The sequence below is a fragment of the Myotis nattereri genome (assembly GCF_964212035.1).
Source record: "Myotis nattereri genome assembly, chromosome: 6".
NCBI classification, from domain to species: domain Eukaryota; kingdom Metazoa; phylum Chordata; class Mammalia; order Chiroptera; family Vespertilionidae; genus Myotis; species Myotis nattereri.
In genome coordinates, this window is record NC_138081.1 from 92,092,677 (window position 1) to 92,113,742 (window position 21,066).

The 21,066-nt window shown below is 41.2% G+C and overlaps 1 protein-coding gene across 1 annotated transcript in view; it reads right to left on the minus strand.

Moving 5' to 3' along the window:
* SYNE1 (spectrin repeat containing nuclear envelope protein 1) overlaps positions 1–21,066 on the minus strand; it is a 387,878-nt gene that overhangs the window by 213,657 nt on the left and 153,155 nt on the right. The window contains exons 40-51 of the mRNA XM_081094059.1: positions 20,718–20,871; positions 18,362–18,990; positions 16,488–16,667; positions 15,587–15,737; positions 15,109–15,267; positions 13,482–13,664; positions 9,248–9,349; positions 7,302–7,505; positions 6,135–6,342; positions 5,196–5,308; positions 3,656–3,861; positions 2,497–2,652 (exon numbers count right to left, since the gene is read on the minus strand). Of these exons, the coding sequence (XP_080950185.1) occupies positions 2,497–2,652; positions 3,656–3,861; positions 5,196–5,308; positions 6,135–6,342; positions 7,302–7,505; positions 9,248–9,349; positions 13,482–13,664; positions 15,109–15,267; positions 15,587–15,737; positions 16,488–16,667; positions 18,362–18,990; positions 20,718–20,871 (2,445 nt within the window). The remainder of the gene's footprint in view (positions 1–2,496; positions 2,653–3,655; positions 3,862–5,195; positions 5,309–6,134; positions 6,343–7,301; positions 7,506–9,247; positions 9,350–13,481; positions 13,665–15,108; positions 15,268–15,586; positions 15,738–16,487; positions 16,668–18,361; positions 18,991–20,717; positions 20,872–21,066) is intronic.

Consider the following 21,066-nt stretch of genomic DNA (forward strand, 5'->3'; position numbering starts at 1 on the left):
GGGTGTCATTCTTGTACCTCAGGTGCCCTGCTCATCTCAGCTTGGAGTTATGTAAATTAGCCCCAGGGAAAGTGTAACCACCTGTGGCTGGGTCTTGCTTCATCCTGTTTGACAGGTTCTGAATTTAGATCAGCACTGTTCTCAGGAGATGCCTGGGAAACCAGGAGGGGGAGAGCAGTTGTCTGAACACAAACTATTGCGAGTAGTGGAAAAAGGCTACATAATGTATCTCCTATGACGCCTCTTTTATTTTACTTAGCAGCTATTACGTAAATAGCATCCTTATGGGTCTCTGTGAGATATATGTGACTTATACAATATTATATCTACTCTAAAGTACATATTTTTATTCTGGTAATCTGTTTGATGAGACAAGAAGGTAGTGTAAGCAATAATGTGAGTTAAATAATAATTCAAGAGAATAGATACCACTTGTTATTTCAAGAAGGATTGGTAAATGGATGATAAAAATTCAATGAGTCTCAAGTTTAGGGTACTTTAAAAAAATGGAGGGCATCCCTCCAAAATGTGTGTACTAGAAATATTATGATTTAAAACAACAACAGAGGACTGGGAGGAGCAAATGGCAAGCAGGTGAGAGGAGTCAGGTGACCCAGCTGAGCACCTGAGTGACCCTCACTGGGAGTGTACAGAGTAGCCAGTTAGAAGGAAACTGGGAACCAATATACTAAGGACTCTTAGCTCTGATCATGGAATATCAGATCAAGAATAATATGGAAGGAGGAGAGAAGTAGGTTATATTGTATCTAGACAAGAGTCAAGATTTTAAAGCACAAAAAGTGCACTGTAAATTTATATATTTAGAAATTTATATATTTAGAAATTTATATATTTAGAATGATACTATTATTCTGTTAATTCAGCAATATATTCTACTAGAGGCCCGGTGCACATATTCATGCACCACTGGGTCCCTTGGCCTGGCCTGTGGGATCGAGCAGAAACCAGCTCTCTGACATCCCCTGAGAGGTCCTGGATTGCAAAAGGGTGCAGGCCAGGCTGAGGGACCCCACCGGTGGCTGATCATGGCAGGGAGGGACACAGGAGGTTGGCAAGCCAGGGCAGGACTGCGGGAGGGCTCCAGGGCATGTCTGGCCTATCTCACTCAGTCCCAATCGACTAGACCCCAGTAGCAAACTAACCTACTGGTCAGAGCATCTGCCCCCTGGTGATCAGTGCATATCATAGCAACTGGTCGACAGGTCGACTGTCTGCCCCCTGGTGGTCAGTGCATGTCATAACGAGCGGTTGAACAGCCCTAACATATCATCAGCCTATTAAACTTTGATTGGTTGAATGGCCAACTGGACGACCAGGCACTTCACATATTAGGCTCTTATTATATAGGATTTTTCTGACATTATACTAGACTATGGCAATCTACAGATGATAAAGACCTGATGGTCCCTGGCCTTGAGGAACTCAATGTAGAGGGCTGGAGTACAGAGTCAACAAAGTGTTTATCCCTTGGTAACTGCTGAGAGGTGGGACCAGAGCATCCCAGGGAAATTTTAGAATAGTCATCAAACGAGCACACCAGCAGTAGTTGTTGGTATGGGTTCTATTGTGCACTTGTTTGTATGTTTGTTTTTCAGGACTAGGAACACTCAGCATGTTTGACCAAAAAGAGGACTCGGTGGAAACAGGGAATGGGTCTAATCTGAATTAGGCAGTTTTCACTTAGTTGATCACTGCTGCTAATTTGTCTGATGAAGCAGGCTGGTGCTAGCCTCTATTGATTCACAGATGGTTGTATCTACTCTTTAGGAAGTAGTTAAAGAGTTTTGGGTCAAATTGCACTACCCTTTCCAAAGGTAGAATTTCAATGAAGCAAGTGAAAATGCCAGGACTGAAGCATGAATTTAGGGTGCGACATCCTGAAAGTCAGGCCAGAGAACCTGGCCTGGGAAAGGAACCAGAATCATTTGGTCAGTTAGAAAGCAATGAAGATGCAAATGCTGTAATGGAGAAGGGGAGCCTCCAAGACAGCCAGACTTTATGACCACCCCTCTTGTTTTACAAAGAATTTTGTGAGAATGAGGTGAATTAAAAATGGGACAGGAGGCTGACACGTATAAAGAACATATGGAAATTGGGATCTATAGCATTCTTTTTGTAAATGAATAGTATCTTTTAATCACTTTATATCCTTACAATAATCTCTGAGAAGAAAGTGTCATCATCATCTCAATGCTAAAAGCTAATATAAAAAAAAATACAGGAAGTGAGTGTCCTATCCAATTTGTTGAGCGAAGGGAGGTAGAACAAAGATGTAGACCAGCCCCTTACCTCCATCCCTATGCTCTCTCCAGGGAGAAAACACTGCACGATCATTTGTATTCTAGACATTCAGGGATAAAAACAAGCACAACCACAAACCAACCAACCCACTGCCAACCACACCAAATAACCAACCAACCAGACAAACACTCAGTCCTTGGTGGGGAAAGGACCAATTCCATTTCTGCACCATACCTGGCAGCCAGGAGTTCACCCAGAAACATTTCAACCCTATGAACTTCGTTTTTCTTCTCAGGAATGTGCTGTTTACTCTCTCCTGAGTTTTCTGAGCTTAACCTTTCATTCATTTCATGGATCCATAAATTCAGTTTTCTGTGCTGGTCCTCAAAGCTAAAGAAAAGAAAAACACCATAGAGAAATTCTTAGGTTATCATTATAATAAATTCATTCTAATAGCTGAGGTCACAATGTCTACATCAATCATGTTTTCATGATTTTTCAAGTAGAAGAAAACTCAACAATAAGCCCATTCAAATGATTGCTTATTTCAGTAACAAAGTGAAAATTATGAAGATTTCTCTTGCAACCCAGGCAGAAATGAATCACCTTATCAAGCTGAATTGATTACCTGGTAATCATAGGTGGTAATTACCAACAAGATTACATTCCCCTGCAACATGCACTTGACTTTTTGGGTTTTAGTAGAGACCCTGAATTGGGGTCAATGGATAAGGGAGGCTGTGGAAGCCCGATGAGAAAAAGGGGAAGTCCTCTCTGTGTCTTTGTATCTTATGGGATTTGAAATATGGCACCAGAGCCCAAGGGCTCTAAGTTTTGAAAACAGTGTAAATTCTCTGAGAAACCTGGATAAGAGTCAGGCAAATTACTCCACTACCAGAAAGGCATTTTGATTATACTGACATCGTTTCCCCCCTAGTAACAAGGTTCCCCCCTTTTTTATTCTATATTCACCCACGTTGACATAGCTTCCTGATTGGACTCTTGATTCACATAAATACAGTAGGTGTTTCTGCCATGACTCCAACCCAGCAGAAGTAGACTCAAGAAAAAGACTTGGATAATATAAAACCTGGATGCCAAAGCTCTAATATCTTGAGTTAGTCAAACAGACCAAAAAATGTCTGAATTCATGTCATTCACAGTTACTAGTGAGTATAATTCCTTTATTTTCTGTGTAGAAAATCAAACCACGTGATGCCATCATAGTTCGAGCAGTCAGTTATTGTCCCAGTATGAATCTGTAATTAAGGTCAAAGCTTTAAATTTAAACTCACAATTTCAAAGATTTGCTTATTCTCAATGGCTTTTTTTTCTCTAAGTCCCTGAAGACATTCTGTACAGGATGAAATCTACCTGTATGGAAACAACCTACCTCCCAAGTTCCAGAGCGCAGTCTTGAAGAGCCTGTTTGTCTTTGAGGCATTGTCTCAGAAAAGCTTGAAACTCCTCATTTGCCTTGGTAATCTGCTCCTGAATGCTACTGACCATTTGCTTAGGCAAATGTGCATACAACGTTTGTCCTTCCTGAGTCACAGCATCCAGCTTGCACTGCCCATCACCCACCGAGTCCAAAATGGTCTGTTTCAGGAAATAAAAGTAATATAAAACATTTGCTATCGTTCAGAGACCCTGGTGTTTGGGAGCACTACTTACAACTCTGAGCTGAGCTAGTAGAGCAAGAGCAGAAAAACAGGGGCCCAAGGAAGACAGCCATTGACAAGGCTGGAGTAAGAATGATGTTTGCAGCTGGATATAATCGAGGCTCATCCCTGAGGACAGGCCAGCCAGGCATTGGAACCACTGAGGACCCACTGGGAATAATGCCGACCTGGGAAGGAGGATGTCTTGACCTCAGTCTCTCCTCTTTCTCACTGCCCCAACCTAGTGCAGGCTCCACCTCCTCATGGTCAGTGTGATGTCTTCTAACTGGTTAGCTGCCTCTATCCCTCCTCCTCTGATCCGCCCTGCACGCCATATCCTGACTTGGGTTCCCTTCTTTGCTTGGTGTGCACCTCTTCTTTGAAAGACCATATGCACGGTCATTGGCTTCGGCAGAGCAAAAGAACCCAGAACTGCTGTGCTCGTCCTGACTCGTCTCTAAGTTCCAGACTTTTCTCTGTGGAGTTTCACTGCATCTCAGGCCTTAAAGGGGACAATTCCACATCTGCAGTCACCCTGTCTCCTGCGAAACTAGCTTCCTGTACGATGACACTCTTCCTACTCTGATAGAGAATGAGTTATCCACATAATTGTCATCACCCATTAGGCCACAAAATCCGCATGTTTCCAGTAATTTTTTAAAAATTATTTTTACAATACTTAATACAATGCTTTGCTCAGATTCGCCACTTAAAAAACAAAGCCAAAGCTCAGTATAAACCTAGTCTTGCATCAATTATTTTTTAACTCTGCTTCACAATGGCCTTCTCTTTCCTGAATTCATACATTTTTTCCTAGTGGCTAAAACCTATACAATCTATAATATCTATTGCTTTGATTTGAATATTTCTAAGTTCCAAATTTAGACCACAGGTTGTTAAAAAGCACACGTGATGTCAGTGGTGTCTTCTTTTTAAAACTCCTCCATGATAGTAACGTGAAATAGATATCACTGTGTATGCTTTTACTGCTATAGAAATTAAAATTAGGCTTAGTTTAGAGTGAATTCCAAATAGTCAATAGGCTAAAAGAGAGGGGAAGGGGAATCTAGAAATTCTACAGCTCTAATTTGATTTTTCAGCTTACTTTTCATATTGCTTATCTCCTTATCAATCAAGAAATCTAATTCTGATAAGGAAATGGAAACCTTAGAATAAGATTAAAAGATTTGGGGAGAGAGATGATTTAGGTCTGACCCGATCGCACTTGAGTGTAGTTTGGGGAAGAAGAAAAGGCAACACCAGTGTTCGTACCTGAAGGTCATGAAGCTTCGCCTCTAGAACTTTGCTGTCACCAGTTCTGTCTGATGATTTTTTTGCTGCTGCTTTTATTCCAGAAAACCATTCTTGGAATTCCTTCATGGACTCTTTGGAAAAGAACATGAATGAGAAATGCATCCAAAACATTGAATGAGCTACCATGAATTAATTCTGGCCTTCAGCCCATTGCATTGTGCCTTGCAAAACATTCCAGAAGGAAGATCATAATAATCTAGAATATGACATATACGACACAGCATGATCTACAGCCATGACTGTTCACAGTAGAATCAAGAAATTATCTCAGAGAAAAGACTGTAAAGAGATTCACTTTCCTTCAATGTCCGATTTCCCCTTATGTCTCTTTATTTTGGTAAAGAAATAATTAGTTGCCTGACTCTGGAAGAGTGCAAGGGGAGAAATACTTTAGGGGTGCTAAAGCCATTTTTGTGGCACAAAGAGAAACCTTCTCCTCTTTCCGCCAAGCTGACTTGAGCATTGTCATTATGTGTCCACATCAGAGCACAGGCAGCCGTGTGGGAAACTGAGTCTGGCACATCCATAGGACAGGCACTTTCCTGAATTACATGCTGCTGCTGTTTCATGCTCTCTCCTAATAGCCAGGTTGACTATCACTTCCTCATAGCAGTGGAAGTAATTTCCACACACATGAGCTATATGTGGAAAATCTAGATGCAATTCTGAATCATCAAACGTCAGACTCCTACCTCCCTGAGGAGAAAGGGAAAATGTTGCTTATGGTGAGGGCACATGCATGACACTTCCACTGCCCAAATCTCAATGCCCAAGTGAATTTAACTTGATATTCTTCCGGAAAGTTTTGCAAACGTTTGCTGGCAGTTTTTACACAGCATTTGGTCCGGATTCCTTCTTGTAAACAAACTATTCATGCAAAGGCCTGTGGGAGCTCACCATGGAAGTGTTTCTCCAGAGAATCCTGAAGGCTGGCCTGTGTCCTGGAGCACAGCTGGCTGGCAGCTTCGTGTTTCTTGGTCAGGCCCGTCATTGCCCCGCCCAGGCGCTCCAGCTCCCCCGAATGGTACTTGCGGCACAAGCTATTGAGGTTTTCTTGGGTGGAGCTGATGTTGCTTTGCTGACTTTGAAGTTCTTTCTGCATTTCCTAGAGAATAAAAGTGTGCCATGGAGGATGTTTATCAGCTACAAGAGAAATATTCCACCTATTCCATGATGGCTCTTCCTCTGGAAACGGATGCTATCCAAATCTACTCAGGAATATATACATCTTTGTGGGATTGTTTTTTGAATATCTGTGATATCTCTGTGTTGATTCTTTGAGAATGTTGCCCAGTTCTCCTTGGGAACGACTGCAAACAGCTGTTGAGAGGTCGCTAGGATTTGAGTGAGAGTCTAGCTAGCATTTTAAGCAAATTGAATTGATCCTTGTGGATTCCAGCCATGAGCTTGGGTTTGATCAGTTGATTAGAAACTACAAATGCAAGCACCCTCCTAAGTTCACATTCGTCAGTGGGCCCCACGGGTCACAGGCCACAAAAAAGGCACAAGTACTTAATTTAAAAATATACTTCCTTAATCTCAAGAACAGAAAAACAATAATATACTGAAAAAGAACATATCATTTTTTTATTGAAAACTCAACTCATAAGCCTCATAGAGAGTTGATCAGAAATGTCATCTATGAAAATAAACATACTGACATAAAAGTGAGATGTTTTCGCAATGAAAAAATATATCTCTCTCTAGATAAAAGCAGTCATACTGACCAATAAAAATAATAAGTGAGGAAAAACTATTTGGCATTCAAGTTTGAAAATTCCTGGATATTCAAACATTTCTATAGATGTCATCTCCTTAATAATAATAATAATAATAATAATAATAATAAATAGCAGCCTGTGAGCAGGCCCTACAGCAATGCATGCTTTCTGTTTCAGATTAGTCATCTTGCTTTCAGTTCTTTACCCATTACTTACTTTGCTAAGTCTTGTGTTAATACGGGTGATTGAGAGCAGAGGTTAAGGTTTGAGTCTAGCCACCACAAAGCAGGAGAACTAATATTCCCACTGAAGTATAACCAGTTAATGAGAGCTGGTTACCTACCTTTACTTTCTTCAGCCCTTCACAAGTCTCAGTTTGGGCGCAGTTCACCAGGGACTCTTCTAGTTTCGCCAGCCAGGTTGTTATGTCGTTAATAAATTTCTCCACTTGTGTGCTCTGAGCCCTGAAATCTTTCAAGGTCCCTTTGGCGTCTTCGGTTATTTCTTTGGCGTGCTCCAGTTTCTGCCTTAGGTCCGCTTCTATAAACTAAACATAAAACATAAAGCAGGATTTCATCAAAATCTGTGAAAACCAGACACTCCTTTACTGGGAATTCCGTGGATGTGTAGCTTAATCATAAAAACCAAACCAAACCACATAAGCGTAACCATGGATGTTCATCCAATTTTTCTAAGACGGAAAATCAGTGTGCACACGTTGCCAAACATTTTAAGTGATGAAGTGATCGGCAAATGGAAAGAGTAAGGCTTACAGTTAACATGAGACACGAAAGTGGCAGTTTGGCTGAGGTTCCAGGGGATACACACAATCACATCTCAACAACAGCCGGACTCACGCCGCGTTACCAAGCAGGTGACCAAAAGCTGCTCCTCATTCTCCCTGGGAAACACACACATTTTGCCCTGATGTGACCACTACTTTGGACAAGGGCCCCCTCCCCCCATCATTGGATTTCATCCTAAAGCGCTTTCCTTTCTGTCTCCCACTCTAAGTATTCAGGATTCAGGGAGGCTGGTTCTCTGCTCCTGGGTGGTTTATTTCAGGAGGGCCTTGCTTTCTCTGGACCACAGATAAAAAAGGGACTTATGGTAAAACGCAAACAGTTTCAATTCTACAACAAAAACATCCAGGACCATTTAATAATCAAGACTTTGAACTCAAGCCGAACTTAAAGTTAAGGGCTTTTTCTTGCCCCGGCTCAGATCTGCTGCAAACAGGAAGCCCATAGTGGAGAAAGGGGCAAGTGCCTCTTTTTGTCTCTTTTCACTTTATTTCTCACAGGCTGGGGCAAGCAGGAGGTGGGGGGGAGCGGGGGGGGGACTGGCATCCACGCTTTCTAAGCCTGGTGACTTTCCCATTCTCTCCTCTCACGGGCCTTGACCTGTGGGTTTTTCTGAGACTCCCCTGGCTTCTGTGGCCACCCGGTGAAGGGCCCTAGATGCAAGCAATGCACCTTTCTCTGGCTTTTCACTTTCTCCCTCCGCAGCCTGTGGGCATCGCGTAACTTCTTGCCTCCGGGGCCTGCCATTCCCCCAGAGAGCTTTCTTCGATGAGCCGAGCTGTCACACAGGAACGCTCTCCTTTCTTTTTCTCTTATGATTCACCTCTGGCCGGAGGTCACACTCGGGCATTCACCCCAGATGACATAAGAGTTGCAGGCCACTCAAAACAATCAAAACATACGCACTTTAATGTGGGGAGCCGGCACGGCCATGGCATACTCAGCCCCAGGGCGCCTTATGTGCCAGGCCAGCTCAGCCTGGTTCAGTGACCCTGAGTGAGGGGTGAAAGGATTGAGAAAAGACAGAGAAGAGAATGAAAGCTGGGTCTCGGTGGGACGCTGCTCCCTGAAGAAGAGACAACGCCGGCACCCACAAGCCGTGTCTTTATTTTGTAGCAGATGCCACGAGGCAAAGTAGGGGCGTGATCACGTTGTTTACAGCATTCTGGTGAGTTTCATCCCAACTCAACTACATGCACCCGAACTCTATCACAAGGCACGTGGAGCCGCGTGTTCGGACCATAGCTTCAAGCTTACAACCACAGCTGTTGGCTATGATTGTGCTGGGAGGGCCCTGCCCTCCAGCTGGGACTTGCACGTGGCAATGAGAGGACCCTGTCCTTTCATTAGTCCGAGGCTTGAACCTGGCCAAAACACTGTAGCTGCGCCCCATGCTTTAATATACAAATACTCAGAGAATAGAAATACTCTTTGAGATGGAGAGCCTAGCAGGTAGCAGCTATTACAGAACTGACTGAGTGCTTACCTGAAGGTCTGATGGAGTTTCCGGATTTTTCGTTAATTCTTTTAGGTCATTCACTTTAGCATGAAGGTCTTCCAGTTTCAATGCGTTGTTTCTAACTTCAGACTGCCAAGTATAAGACAAAGGGGAAAAGCATGACTAATCCAAACATTCACGTTATATCTGGCATTTAATAATTTCAAGAGTTAACTGTCAAAATGCCCCAACATTAAGCTAGGGTAAAAAAAATTTCTTTTTCATTTTTTGATCATTGTCATTAGTTAGGAATATGGAAAAGTGTCACCATTTACTTCCACTTGGGATGTGAGGGAGTGTGCGGAACTTTCTTTCTTCCCACTCTCTTTTATAGGGGAAGAAAAATGCTCCTGGAAAAAATTAACCACTAACCAAAAGTCTTGAGTCAGTGGGGATTTTTAACAACTAACTGTCATTTATTCATTAGCATTGATATCACTGGTTACCATGGCAACATTAAACTCTTGAGGAAGCACTGCCAAGCCAGTACACATTGGAAGCACCTAATAACAGCTGGCTATCTGTAACACACAAGAAACCTTTCAAATAAACATTTAAATGATGTGAAAACAGAAATCAGGTTAATTAGAGGATTGATGTCTAATATCGTGCCTTATTGTTTTGTTTGTTTTTTGGTTTTTTTGCACCAACACTAACATAAAAAGGAAGAAAGGATAAATAACCAAAGAACTGTTACTGAACCAATTAGACATTTATAAACATCATTAGTCATTGGGGCCCACAAAGGGATAGTTAAATATAGTGCTTTGGTGCTTTGTGGACACTAACAAACCTCCTGGTGCCTTCAATCCAGAAGGTAATTTACTTACCCAGTAAGATGTGATGAACTATCTGCCAGGCCCACTGGCCTTTTCCAGAAACCGGCTGGACAATGAAGGCATCGCACCCACACGCCCACCTCATTTCCTGCTCTGCAGCAGCATGACATTCTCAGGCACGGGGCTGAGTCCAGCTCTCTGAGTTTATGAGCTGGTGTGCCACAGCAGCCACAGAAAAGCCATCTCTGTGAGTGACTGCACTGGGCCTATGAACATAGGGCTGATGCCCACTGGCTCCCTGAACCCCAGAGGTCAGAGCTGGGAGTAGACTATGCGGGTTTAACAACTGGCTCTCCAAGAGAAGGCCCTGATTTGTAGGCTCACCACCATTTAGAGCAGGGGTCCTCAAACTACGGCCCACGGGCCACATGGGGCCCGCCGAAAACATTTATCCGGCCCGCCGGGTGTTTTTGCCGCCGCTGTGTGCATAGGAATTTGTTCATAGTTTTTTTTTTAAACTATAGTCTGGACCTCCAACGGTCTGAGGGGTGCCGGGGTCCAACCCCAGCGGGTCCAGGGGTCCCCAAAGGTGTGGACGGAGTCGGCGAAGAAGGAATGACACGGAGGCAGCGTTCAGTTGATCATCATAGCCGGGTTCTCTTGTCAGGGTCTCCTGCCAAGTTCTGGTCTGGATCTCCAGCGAAGTTCTGGCTAGGATCTCCAGCCAGGTTCTGTGTCCATGTTCCCTCGCTAGGTTCTCCAGCCAGGTTCTGTCCAGGTTCTCCAGCCAGGTTCTGTAGCCATGTTCCCTCGCTAGGTTCTCCAGCCAGGTTCTGTCCAGGTTCTCCAGCCAGGTTCAGTCACCAGGTTCTAGTCAGGTTCTCTTGCCAATTTCTGTAGTCAGGTTCAGTCCAGGATCTTTTGCCATGTTCTCTCCAGCGAAGTTCTTCTGTCTGTAGGTTCTGTGTAGGTGCTGTCTTCTTTCTGTCTCCTAAGTTCTGTGTCTTGCTGTCTTATTACATCTGTATTTATACCAGTTGATTCAATCCTATCAATCTCTATTACAAAGGTTAGGGCGTTTCTTATCTCCATTCCAGGGAGTAAAGATTATGTAGCTTAAGCATGATTGTTCATAGTTAAAGTGATTAATTACCCGCCTGGCACTTAGTTGAGGGGTTTTATTCCCTCCCTAACTTCAGGGAAAAATTCCTACCTGGGGAAACAACCTTTCTAGGAGAGGCATCCCCTCCCTGACTTCAGGGAAAAATTCCTACCTGGGGAAACAACCTTTCTCGGAGAGGTGACCTTGGTTAAAACACACAGCGCTAAGGGGAGCAAACATATTAAGAACAGTATGCTATATATGCCAGGTCCCTTGAAACAGCAAGGATGGACCGGCTCCCGGCAGAGGGGCAGTGAACTGGCCCCCTGTTTAAAAAGTTTGAGGACCCCTGATTTAGAGTTACAACGTGAGTCACGCACATGGTGCTGGAGGAGCTCCACAGCAGTGCACCATTCTGCAGTATTTCCACCAGAAAGACAGAGCGAATGTCAGCTTGAGATCCCAGTCAGCAGTCATAGGGGAATAATAGCCAGGAAGGTTTAACTTTTGAGTGTTCATTACCTTCATTTTAAAATAGATTTAATTTAATTGTAATTTACTTACATGGAAATTTTTAAAAATATATTTTTATTAATTTTAGAGAGGAAGGAAGAGGGAGAGATAGACACATTAATGATGAGAGAGAATCATTGATCGGCTCCCTCTGCACACCCCCTACTGGAGGCCGAGCCCGCAACGAGTCATGTGCCCTGACTGGGAATGAAACTGTGACCTCCTGGTTCATAGGTTGGTGCTCAACCACTGAGCCATGCTGGCCGGGCACAATTAAATTTTTTAATAATGGTTGTGATTAACACTGGCTCGAAAGATTTTTGAAAATATAATAATTGACTTTTGCAAGCAGGTACAAGCCCCCTTCCAACACATGCCACATACAGTTTGAGCTGTAATGGTTATTTAACATCAAAGATAACTAAAGGGACTGTGGTGCCTTCACTGACTGTACTTTTAGTCTGAATACTCTCCTCTACTTCTGTTTGCCCTTAGGAATAGGAATAATCTCTTGAATGTTCTTTGGGTCAAACCCAGCTGAATAACTTAGGTCAGTAATACAGATGATTTAACTATATATTTTGCCAGACTATAGTAATTTATTCACATATCTGTCATATTCCACATCTATACCAGGCACAGTGCTGGGCACCCAAGCATACAATGGTCAACAGTCCCTCCCTCACCAAGAGTACAGTCACTTGTGTGCTATGTGAAACAAGTTATCTCTTGTCACTCTATTTCCCTTCCCTTGCTTCAGTTTTCACCATAGCCCTATTACTGATTGTCATTTTGCATATTATATATATTGTAATGTAAATAATGTAAATACCATGAAGGTAAAGACTTTGTGTGTTTCACTATTATATTTCCAGTCTAAAAACTGCCTGACATATTTTAGGTGCTCATTAAGAATGTGATGAGTGAATGAATAAGTGAATGTGAAAAATGGGGATAAAAGGAGGTTAAAATAAATTAGTGACTGGAACTTTAAAAAGGCCACTTTCCTTGGAAGCCTGTGACACTCCCATCTCCATTTCCTTACGTTTCTGGAAAGGAAGTGGAGGAAACCAGCTCCTAGCGTAAGTGCTCAGGGTAACTACTCAGTAAACATTTTTTAAAAAATATATTTTATTGATTTTTTACAGAGAGGAAGGGAGAGGGATAGAGAGTTTGAAACATCGATGAGAGAGAAACATCGATCAGCTGCCTCCTGCACATCTCCCTCCTGGGGATGTGCCCGAAACCAAGGTACATGCCCTTGACTGGAATCGAACCTGGGACCCTTGAGTCCGCAGGCCGACGCTCTATCCACTGAGCCAGTTAGGACCTCAATAAACGTTTCATTTGAATGGAGAAAAAATAGATACTAAATATTACTGAATGACAATCACTTTCAATTTGGTTTTTCAGTAAGAAGATGCCATATTCCCAGATGAATGGAAAAATTGTAGGCTTACTTTCAAATAAATAGCAAAAGATAGTTAAGATTGTTTATTATACTCCTGTGTGTCTCAAAGAGCAGCGTGGCTCAGTGGTTGGTTGAGCATCAACCTGTGAATCAGGAGGTCACGGTTCGATTCTGGTCAGGGCAGATGTCTGGGTTGTGGACTCGATCCCTGGTCGGGGCGTGTGGGAGGTGGCTGATCAGTGATCCTCTCTAATCATTGATATTTCTATCTCTCTCTCCCTCTCCCTTCCTCTCTGAAATCAATAAAGATATTTTTTTTTAAAAAAAAGAATGGACTTTTAAAAAAGGACACCAATATTTTCGTATTCTGGCCAATGCTACATCACCAGCTCCCATATGAAAGGGTAGCTCACTTACCTCAAACTCCTTCAGGAACTCCTCTGTTCTGAGGCTGTTGTTCAGGTTGCTGATGCTCTCGGCCAGCTGAGGGACAGAACTGTTCGACCAGCCTTCGATCTCGTCCTTACTCGAGAGAATATCAGCCCAAAGGGACAGGCTTACCCTCAGCCGATCCATGTTTTCCTCGATTCTCTCTGACACCTGGAAGAGAAAATCAAAGTCAAATCATTAACAGTCTGAGGCTTTAAAAAATGCTCTTTGCCCCACCAAAGTACTAAAAATGTCAATCCTTCCTTAATCAGAAAATTGTAATCTGATCAGAAAACCAAGTTTTACAAAAATTATTGTAAACTGACTAGTGCACGGAACTTAATTTATGTAAATGCTATTATATAAGTTGTTTCTGTCACTGGGAGAGTTGGTTGAATTTCTAAAACATTTGACTTTTATTTGTAAATTGGAAAAGTAATCACAACAGTTCTACTGAAATATAACTCACTCTAAGGTTGAATTCTGTAAGATAGGGGTCCATATAGGGCAGTATTATATTTATTTTTAAAGTAATACAATAAGCCCTTTTATTTGTAATGATGATACATAAAAATGGGCATAATTAGGCTTGGACATATTTATAGAATAAGTAAATATATAGAAGATTAACCAATTTTACATGCTTATAGTATTATTACTTAATATTATTTCCACAATAAGAATATCATTTTAAAAGTGGAAGAATATAAGGTCTTCTGAAGTCCCCAGATTATTTGATTATAGTATTTAAACATCGATGTCTAACTTAAGTGACTTTGCTTAAGTAAGGGAACCCACTATAGGTTTAAATTCTGAGCCTAGATATTGATAATAGAGGTCAACAGAATCACTGGATTTTTGGAGCTGGAAAACAGTGTAAAATATGCATGAATTGAGAGATAGAGTTCCAGAAGGATCAAGTGACCTGTCCTATGGTCACATAGCCAGTAAATGACAGAGCAGGAATTAAAACCCAAGGATATAAACTACAAGGCCAATGCGTTTCAATGCTAAAGCATCTACTTACTTTAAATTATTACACATGTTGGTTAATAGTCTGTAGGCTGTTTATACATTATTCTTTTATTTTTATTCATAATTCCAGAGTCTTGAGAAGGCAGATTATAAATTTGTTACGTTTGAAGCTGTCAAGTGAAATTCTAGAATATTTGCCAGTAAGTTTTAACAAAATAAAGCAAATAGTTTTTTTACTACTTCTAAAATTTATGCGAACACTACTTTCCTTTAGAATATTATATTTGTATTTAGCATTAAAAGTTAAAAATGGGCCGAAACCGGTTTGGCTCAGTGGATAGAGCGTCGGCCTGCGGACTGAAGGGTCCCGGGTTCGATTCCGGTCAAGGGCATGTACCTGGGTTGCGGGCACATCCCCAGGGGGAGGTGTGCAGGAGGCAGCTGATCGATGTTTCTCTCCCATCGATGTTTCTAATTCTCTATCTCTCTCTCCCTTCCTCTCTGTAAAAAATCAATAAAATATATTTTAAAAAAAAAGTTAAAAATGGAATTTACATCTCTCAATAATCCTTTGCCCCAAAATGAGATTCAGAAATGTGACTATTTGAACTATTCATGGAAGCCAAGGTGATGAGCTTACATCCAGCCATCTGTCCATAGTGCTCTCCATGTCTGTTTTCACCAAGATGAAGTCACTACTGTGAATTTTCTTCAGCTCAGATAACAACTGCTTTCCTTTACTGGTGAAGTCATCCAATTCTTTCTGCTCCTTACACATTTCGTTTCTGGCAGTTTCATGCTGTGAACAGAAATGTTTCCTTAATTAATAAAATCATCAATGCTAAGAGCTTAAAACCATTTGTCTCCAAGAAATTTAATTATTGGATGACCTGATGCAGAAACCAGGGATATTAGTAAACTGTACAAATATATACTAATTTTCTTGAATTGCTAGAATCCTAGGATATCAGAACTCTTAAAAAAAAAGTTGAGCTTGTTAGCATGAATTATCTACATCTAACTGTACTGACAAGATTTGTATAGCAAATACATTGTGAGTAAAGAAAAACAGGTTTAATAAAGTGTTCTACTAAAATAAATACATTTTGAATTACTACCTTGGATAAGGCCCATTTAAGATCCTCCTCATCCTTTATAGTAGTTCTGGTTGCAATCACATTGCTGGCATGTTCTAGAACTTTAGATACAGCTGACTTCAAGTTCTGATAATCTCTCATTAAGTCAATAAGCCCACAGCATTGGCCTTGGCTGCAATGATCAAAGAGAAGACATCATTTATTGTCAGGTATCAGGAAAGGGCAGAGTTCTCTATGGTTGGACCTGATGTATACACACATATTAATAGATGAAAGAGAAAACCCGGTCTATACCTACCAAGGTAAAAGAGTGCTGGTCGATCTTACTTAACTCTAATGTCCCAAATATCCTCATGAATGAAGAATGCACACAGCCATTCAAATAAAATCTGTGACTTCAATAATAAGCAAAGATGCAATATATGTTCTGGATAACTCAAACTTATGTAGATATATTATTTTTTTTAATGCATATAGATACCCAATTGTTTCAGGACTATTCACTGAAAAGACTATTATTCTTTCTTCATCAGATTGCCTTTTTTTAAAAAAAAACAATTGAGCATATCTGAATATATTTAAAAGAGTGAATTTTACTTTATGTCAATCATACCTCAGTTACAAACAACTATAACAAAACAGAATAAAAAGGAAATCAGGAAGTTAAGACTCTCATGATCGCACTTAGTAACTTGACAACTGCGTTTAAGCATTGACTTTCACATATAATTGTTATCTCAAAGCAGCCTCCTTAGTCAAGTTCTGTAGGACTGAATTCTTATCGTTACCGAAAGACACAGAATACTAAAGATGGCAAAAGATATTCAATGCTTGATCACACCCATGCAAATCACCAGGCAGGGCCCAACGTCACAAAATAGGGAGAAGTTAAAAAGCAAAAACTGAGAAGTTTCTGACTTACTTTTCATGAATGAGCTTTTTGGTATCATCCCAGGTGACCTCTAAGCGATTTATCTCTGTATCAACTTTAGGGGCAAAGGCTACATCTTTCTGAGCAATTTGCTTAGCTTTGTCTTTCAACCAACATAGCTCATGCTCATGAGAATTCAGTTCATCTTCTAACTGATTGAAGACTCTCAACCTGTGAATTAAAGTGTGGTTTTACTAAAGGTAGCAAACCAATATTTCCTCTCTGTAAAGCACACACTCTGAGAGCTAGAAAACTAGTAACAGAGCCATCAAATGGATGGCTGTCAAGATGCTGTTACAGTTAACTTTGCATACTTTAGAGTGCACCGCAGAAAACATTTAAAGTCAGTTTCACTATTCACCTTCAAACTTCTAAGTTTGTATTCTCTTTCTATTATTCTTTGATGGGATAAGGCTTTTAAAACTAGGGCTGACCTTGTAGGCAAAGGAGGTGAGTTCTTATTGCAAGGTATTGATATAAAAATATTTTGTGCCATGAGGTCTAATTCATGTAAAATAATATTTAAGAACCATAGTTGTTTCATAAAATAAAAATAGTTTCACCGAGCCATTCTCTCTCTCTCTCTCTCTCTCTCTCTCTCTCTCTCTCTCTCTCTGTCTCTCATATATATATATACATATATATGTATATATATATATATATATATACATATATATGTATATATATATATATATGACTTGTCCTTCCCAAGTCTTATTCCCTTTTGTAAGTTTATTGTTTTATATATTAAAGGCCTGGTGCATAAAATCCAAGCATGGGGGGTGCGGGGCTCAGCCCAGCCTGTGCCCTCTCACAGTCTGGGACCCTTTGGGGGATGTCCGCCTGCTGGCTTAGGCCCCCTCTGGAGCAGGCCTAAGCCGGCAGTCGGACATCCCTCTCACAGTCCTGCCTGCTTGCTGCTCCTTAGCACTGCCACTGAGGTGGGAGAGGCTCCTGCCACCACTGCTGCACTTGCCACTCGCCAGCCATGAGCCCTGCTTCTGGCTGAGTGGCACTCCCCCTGTGGGAGTGCACTGACCACCAGGGGGCAGCTCCTACATTGAGCGTCTGCCCCTGGTGGTCAGTGTGCATCATAGTGCCAGTAGTTCTGGTCATTCCATTGTCATGGTCACTTAGGCTTTTATTATATAGATTGTTTTATATATATATATATATAACCTAAATTACATGCGTTATTGAAGGTTATCATGAGAAAATGTTCATCATTGATGTTTCTATCTTCCTCTCCCTCTCCCTTCCTCTCTGAAATAAATAAAAATATATTTTTTAAAAAAATAGTGGTTAGGAGAACCATTCCGCCAAGCTGATTGGCTTCATTTTTAGTGAATAAATACAAATCTTAAATGGCAGTTTATCATCTTACCAAGCTCCACAGGTATAATTCCATTTCCTCCTATAAGAAGACTATCTCACACCCTTTTCTGTCCACATCCCCTGTCATTCAATCTCAACGAACGAATTTGCTGCATCTTTTCTGAGAGCTAGCAGCCACCAGGGAAGAATTCCTTCAGATTTAGCACCTGAACTACAAGTCTACTTGCATCCCTCCCTTCCTCCTCTGCTTTCATTCTTGTTACAGAACAGGAGTCCCTTCTATCAGTTAAAATACACGGTATGATCTACATACTCTGTTGTAAATAAGTGGCTTACACGAGGCTCTTAGGAAAATCCTCAATGAACCCAAATATATTTTAGGACCTTAATGTCAAATTAGTCATGAGTTTTATCCTAAAAATATAAAAAGAGACGCTGCTAAGTCTGGTACTATCAAAGTTTTGCACAAGAGTTAATCCTAGGACAAATGAAAAGTAGCTGAGGCCACGGCTTCGGCAGCCTCCTCCCACCTCTGTTGAAGCGCCTGGCGGGTGGGTTCTTTCAGACGCTCTTTGTCAGCCCTCTCTTCGATGTCTTCGATGCTTTTCAGCAGCTCCTCTTTCTGGTCGTGGAATGCTTTCTTCAATGCTGCCAGGGCATCTGCCTCACTCTGCTTGGTTCCCAGAAGGTTCTGGATCCTCTCTAACTCCAAGCAGAGGTGATCAGCTGAGGTTCTGCAGGAAGTCCTTTGCTCAGAGCTTCCACATTTAAGATGGTATTGGGCTTTGGTAAGAATGCTGTCCAGACCGATGGCCGTAGATTCTAACGTCTTCATGTCTTGAATCGCATCCTGCAGGTCCTTTTCTAATAAGTCAGTCTGCTTCTTATTCATACTGTCGGTTGCTTCCACCGTCTGCCTCAGCCGGTGGAGCGCCTCTGACAGAGAGGTGTGGCTCTGCAGGAACCCAGCCAGCTGGGCCAGGGCCAGCTGCCGCCTCTCCACCACCTGGCCGGCCTCCTCGAACAGCTGGAAGCAGTCCTCTGCTTTGCCCTGCAGGACGTGAAGGTCCTCGGCTCGACCCAGAGCGCCCAGCTTCGCCAGGTGCCCCTGCAGACTTTGTAGTTCCCCCCTTTTGCTTTCGACTTCTGCTGCGTGGTCCTGGAAGGGAAGAGAGAGTCACTGGTTCCTCAGGGACACTGTGGTTTTGGGCACAGACATGTTACAGAATTGGTGATGTCAAGATACACAGTGCAATATACAATCTTGTAGCACAGAAACCCACACCGGAAACCTATAGGTTCATGTTGACCAACGTCACCCAATCAAGTTAATAAGTAAAAATTTAAAAAGATACATTTTAAATGCAATGCATGATATAGTATTCAAAGGTCACCCACAATGAAACTTTTAGAAAGATTCTTAAGATTTTTCTTGTTTTGCTCATCTATGTATTTCATATAAATCACAACTCTGATTTGGAACTAATGTATTCCATGAAAAAGAATTCCTTTGTGGATAGAAATCATTAACCTATATGCTCCTATTAACCAATGTCACCCCAATAAATTATCAAAAAGTATATATCCACATATATAAATTTGAAAGATTATAAAAGATATATGTATATACAGTTAAAAGGTATAGTTACAGTGTATACAATTAAAAGAAACCAAAAATTTGTAAGGTTTTAAAAGATATGTTATATATATATATATATATATATATATATATATATATACACTCCTTCATATATATATACATACAATCCAGCTAATTCTAACATAGTGAAGGAGCGTGAGATAGGCAGACATGAGCCTCTTTTCAGAGGTGTGAATAAAGCAGATGAAACTGCACAAGTTTTAGCTGTCTTCTCTCTAAGGAAATGTAGATGAACTGGCTAAGGCTGTTGTATAGAAAACTTGACCAGCTCACAATATATCATGGTTAAAACCCATCAGAGGGTTGCTAACACTCTCAGCATGGTTTCCACAAAAGAGAAATAATCACCTGTCTTAATCGTGACCAGAATGGCCCTAATAGTTCCCTCAGCTGAACTACTAAACTTTAGAGGGCTTCTTTGAGCATTTACTTTAGAAAACTTACAAATTCATTCTCTGTCCCTTTGAGAGGTAAATCTTTTTAAAACCTCCTGGACAGTTTCACTACTGAAGACTAACTTTCTCAAACACCTGGGAGTCATCCCTGAAATGTACTCATCGAGGAAGATGGCGCCCTAGCTCCTGTCTTTAGAGGGTGGGAGCCTAACTTTGGTGAGCACCTTGCTCCAAATTGTAAAACCACCTGCAGTCATGAAGAAAGGAAAACATACTTTTCCTTTGGGTAAACCCAATTGGCAAGCCCAGCATAGAGTGAGCACACAATAGACATTAAATGTATTATCAGTAAATATCGTTATAAGCTTATCATGGAGCTTACCCCAACTATTCCAATACTTGATGACCAATATCTGATTTTTAATTTTTTTAAAAAAATATCAGGATACATATTATGCATAATTTAGAAATAAGAAAACTAAATTTTAAATAACTTTCAAGCTAAATAGTAATTCAGAAAAACCATATTGTGAAAGCATTGGGATTCAGTATTAGTTTTTAGCATTGGACCAAAACAAACTGAGAAGCTTACAAATGAACATTCTCATCACTTTATCCTAGAAATCATTCGCCCCATTGTGAAAAAAAAGGTATTTTATCTGAAGTGGCTTTATCTGCTTAAGTTATCTGCATCACACATTGTGAGAACATTTATGGAGAAATACAATGTTAAATCGCTGGCAAGGTTTTTATAAATTCGCTTTCCTTTAAAATGGAAGAGCTCTCTGTGATGAACACATGTTTCTTCCCTCTTAGAGGAATGCACTTTACCTTGTGCCGGGTTACAGCTGCCTGATGGTCCATTAAGCTGATCTCAGACGTGGCTTGTAATTCACTGAGAAACTGCTTAATCCAGACGGAGAAGGAAAGCAGCAATTCATCAAACTGCTGGTGCTCGGCGACCACAGACTGCAGGAAGTGAAGTCTAGGCAGAGGGCGGTGCGAGAGGTAAAGGGTCTTAGGGGTGCGTATATCTTGGCCAATACAGGTTTTCGAGCTTTTCAGGTTTATACCCAGGAGAGGGATTGCTGGGTCATACAGTAACTCTATTCTCTTATTAATCAATGTCACCCCAATAAAGTTAAAATCAATCAATCAATCAATCAATCAATAATAAAAG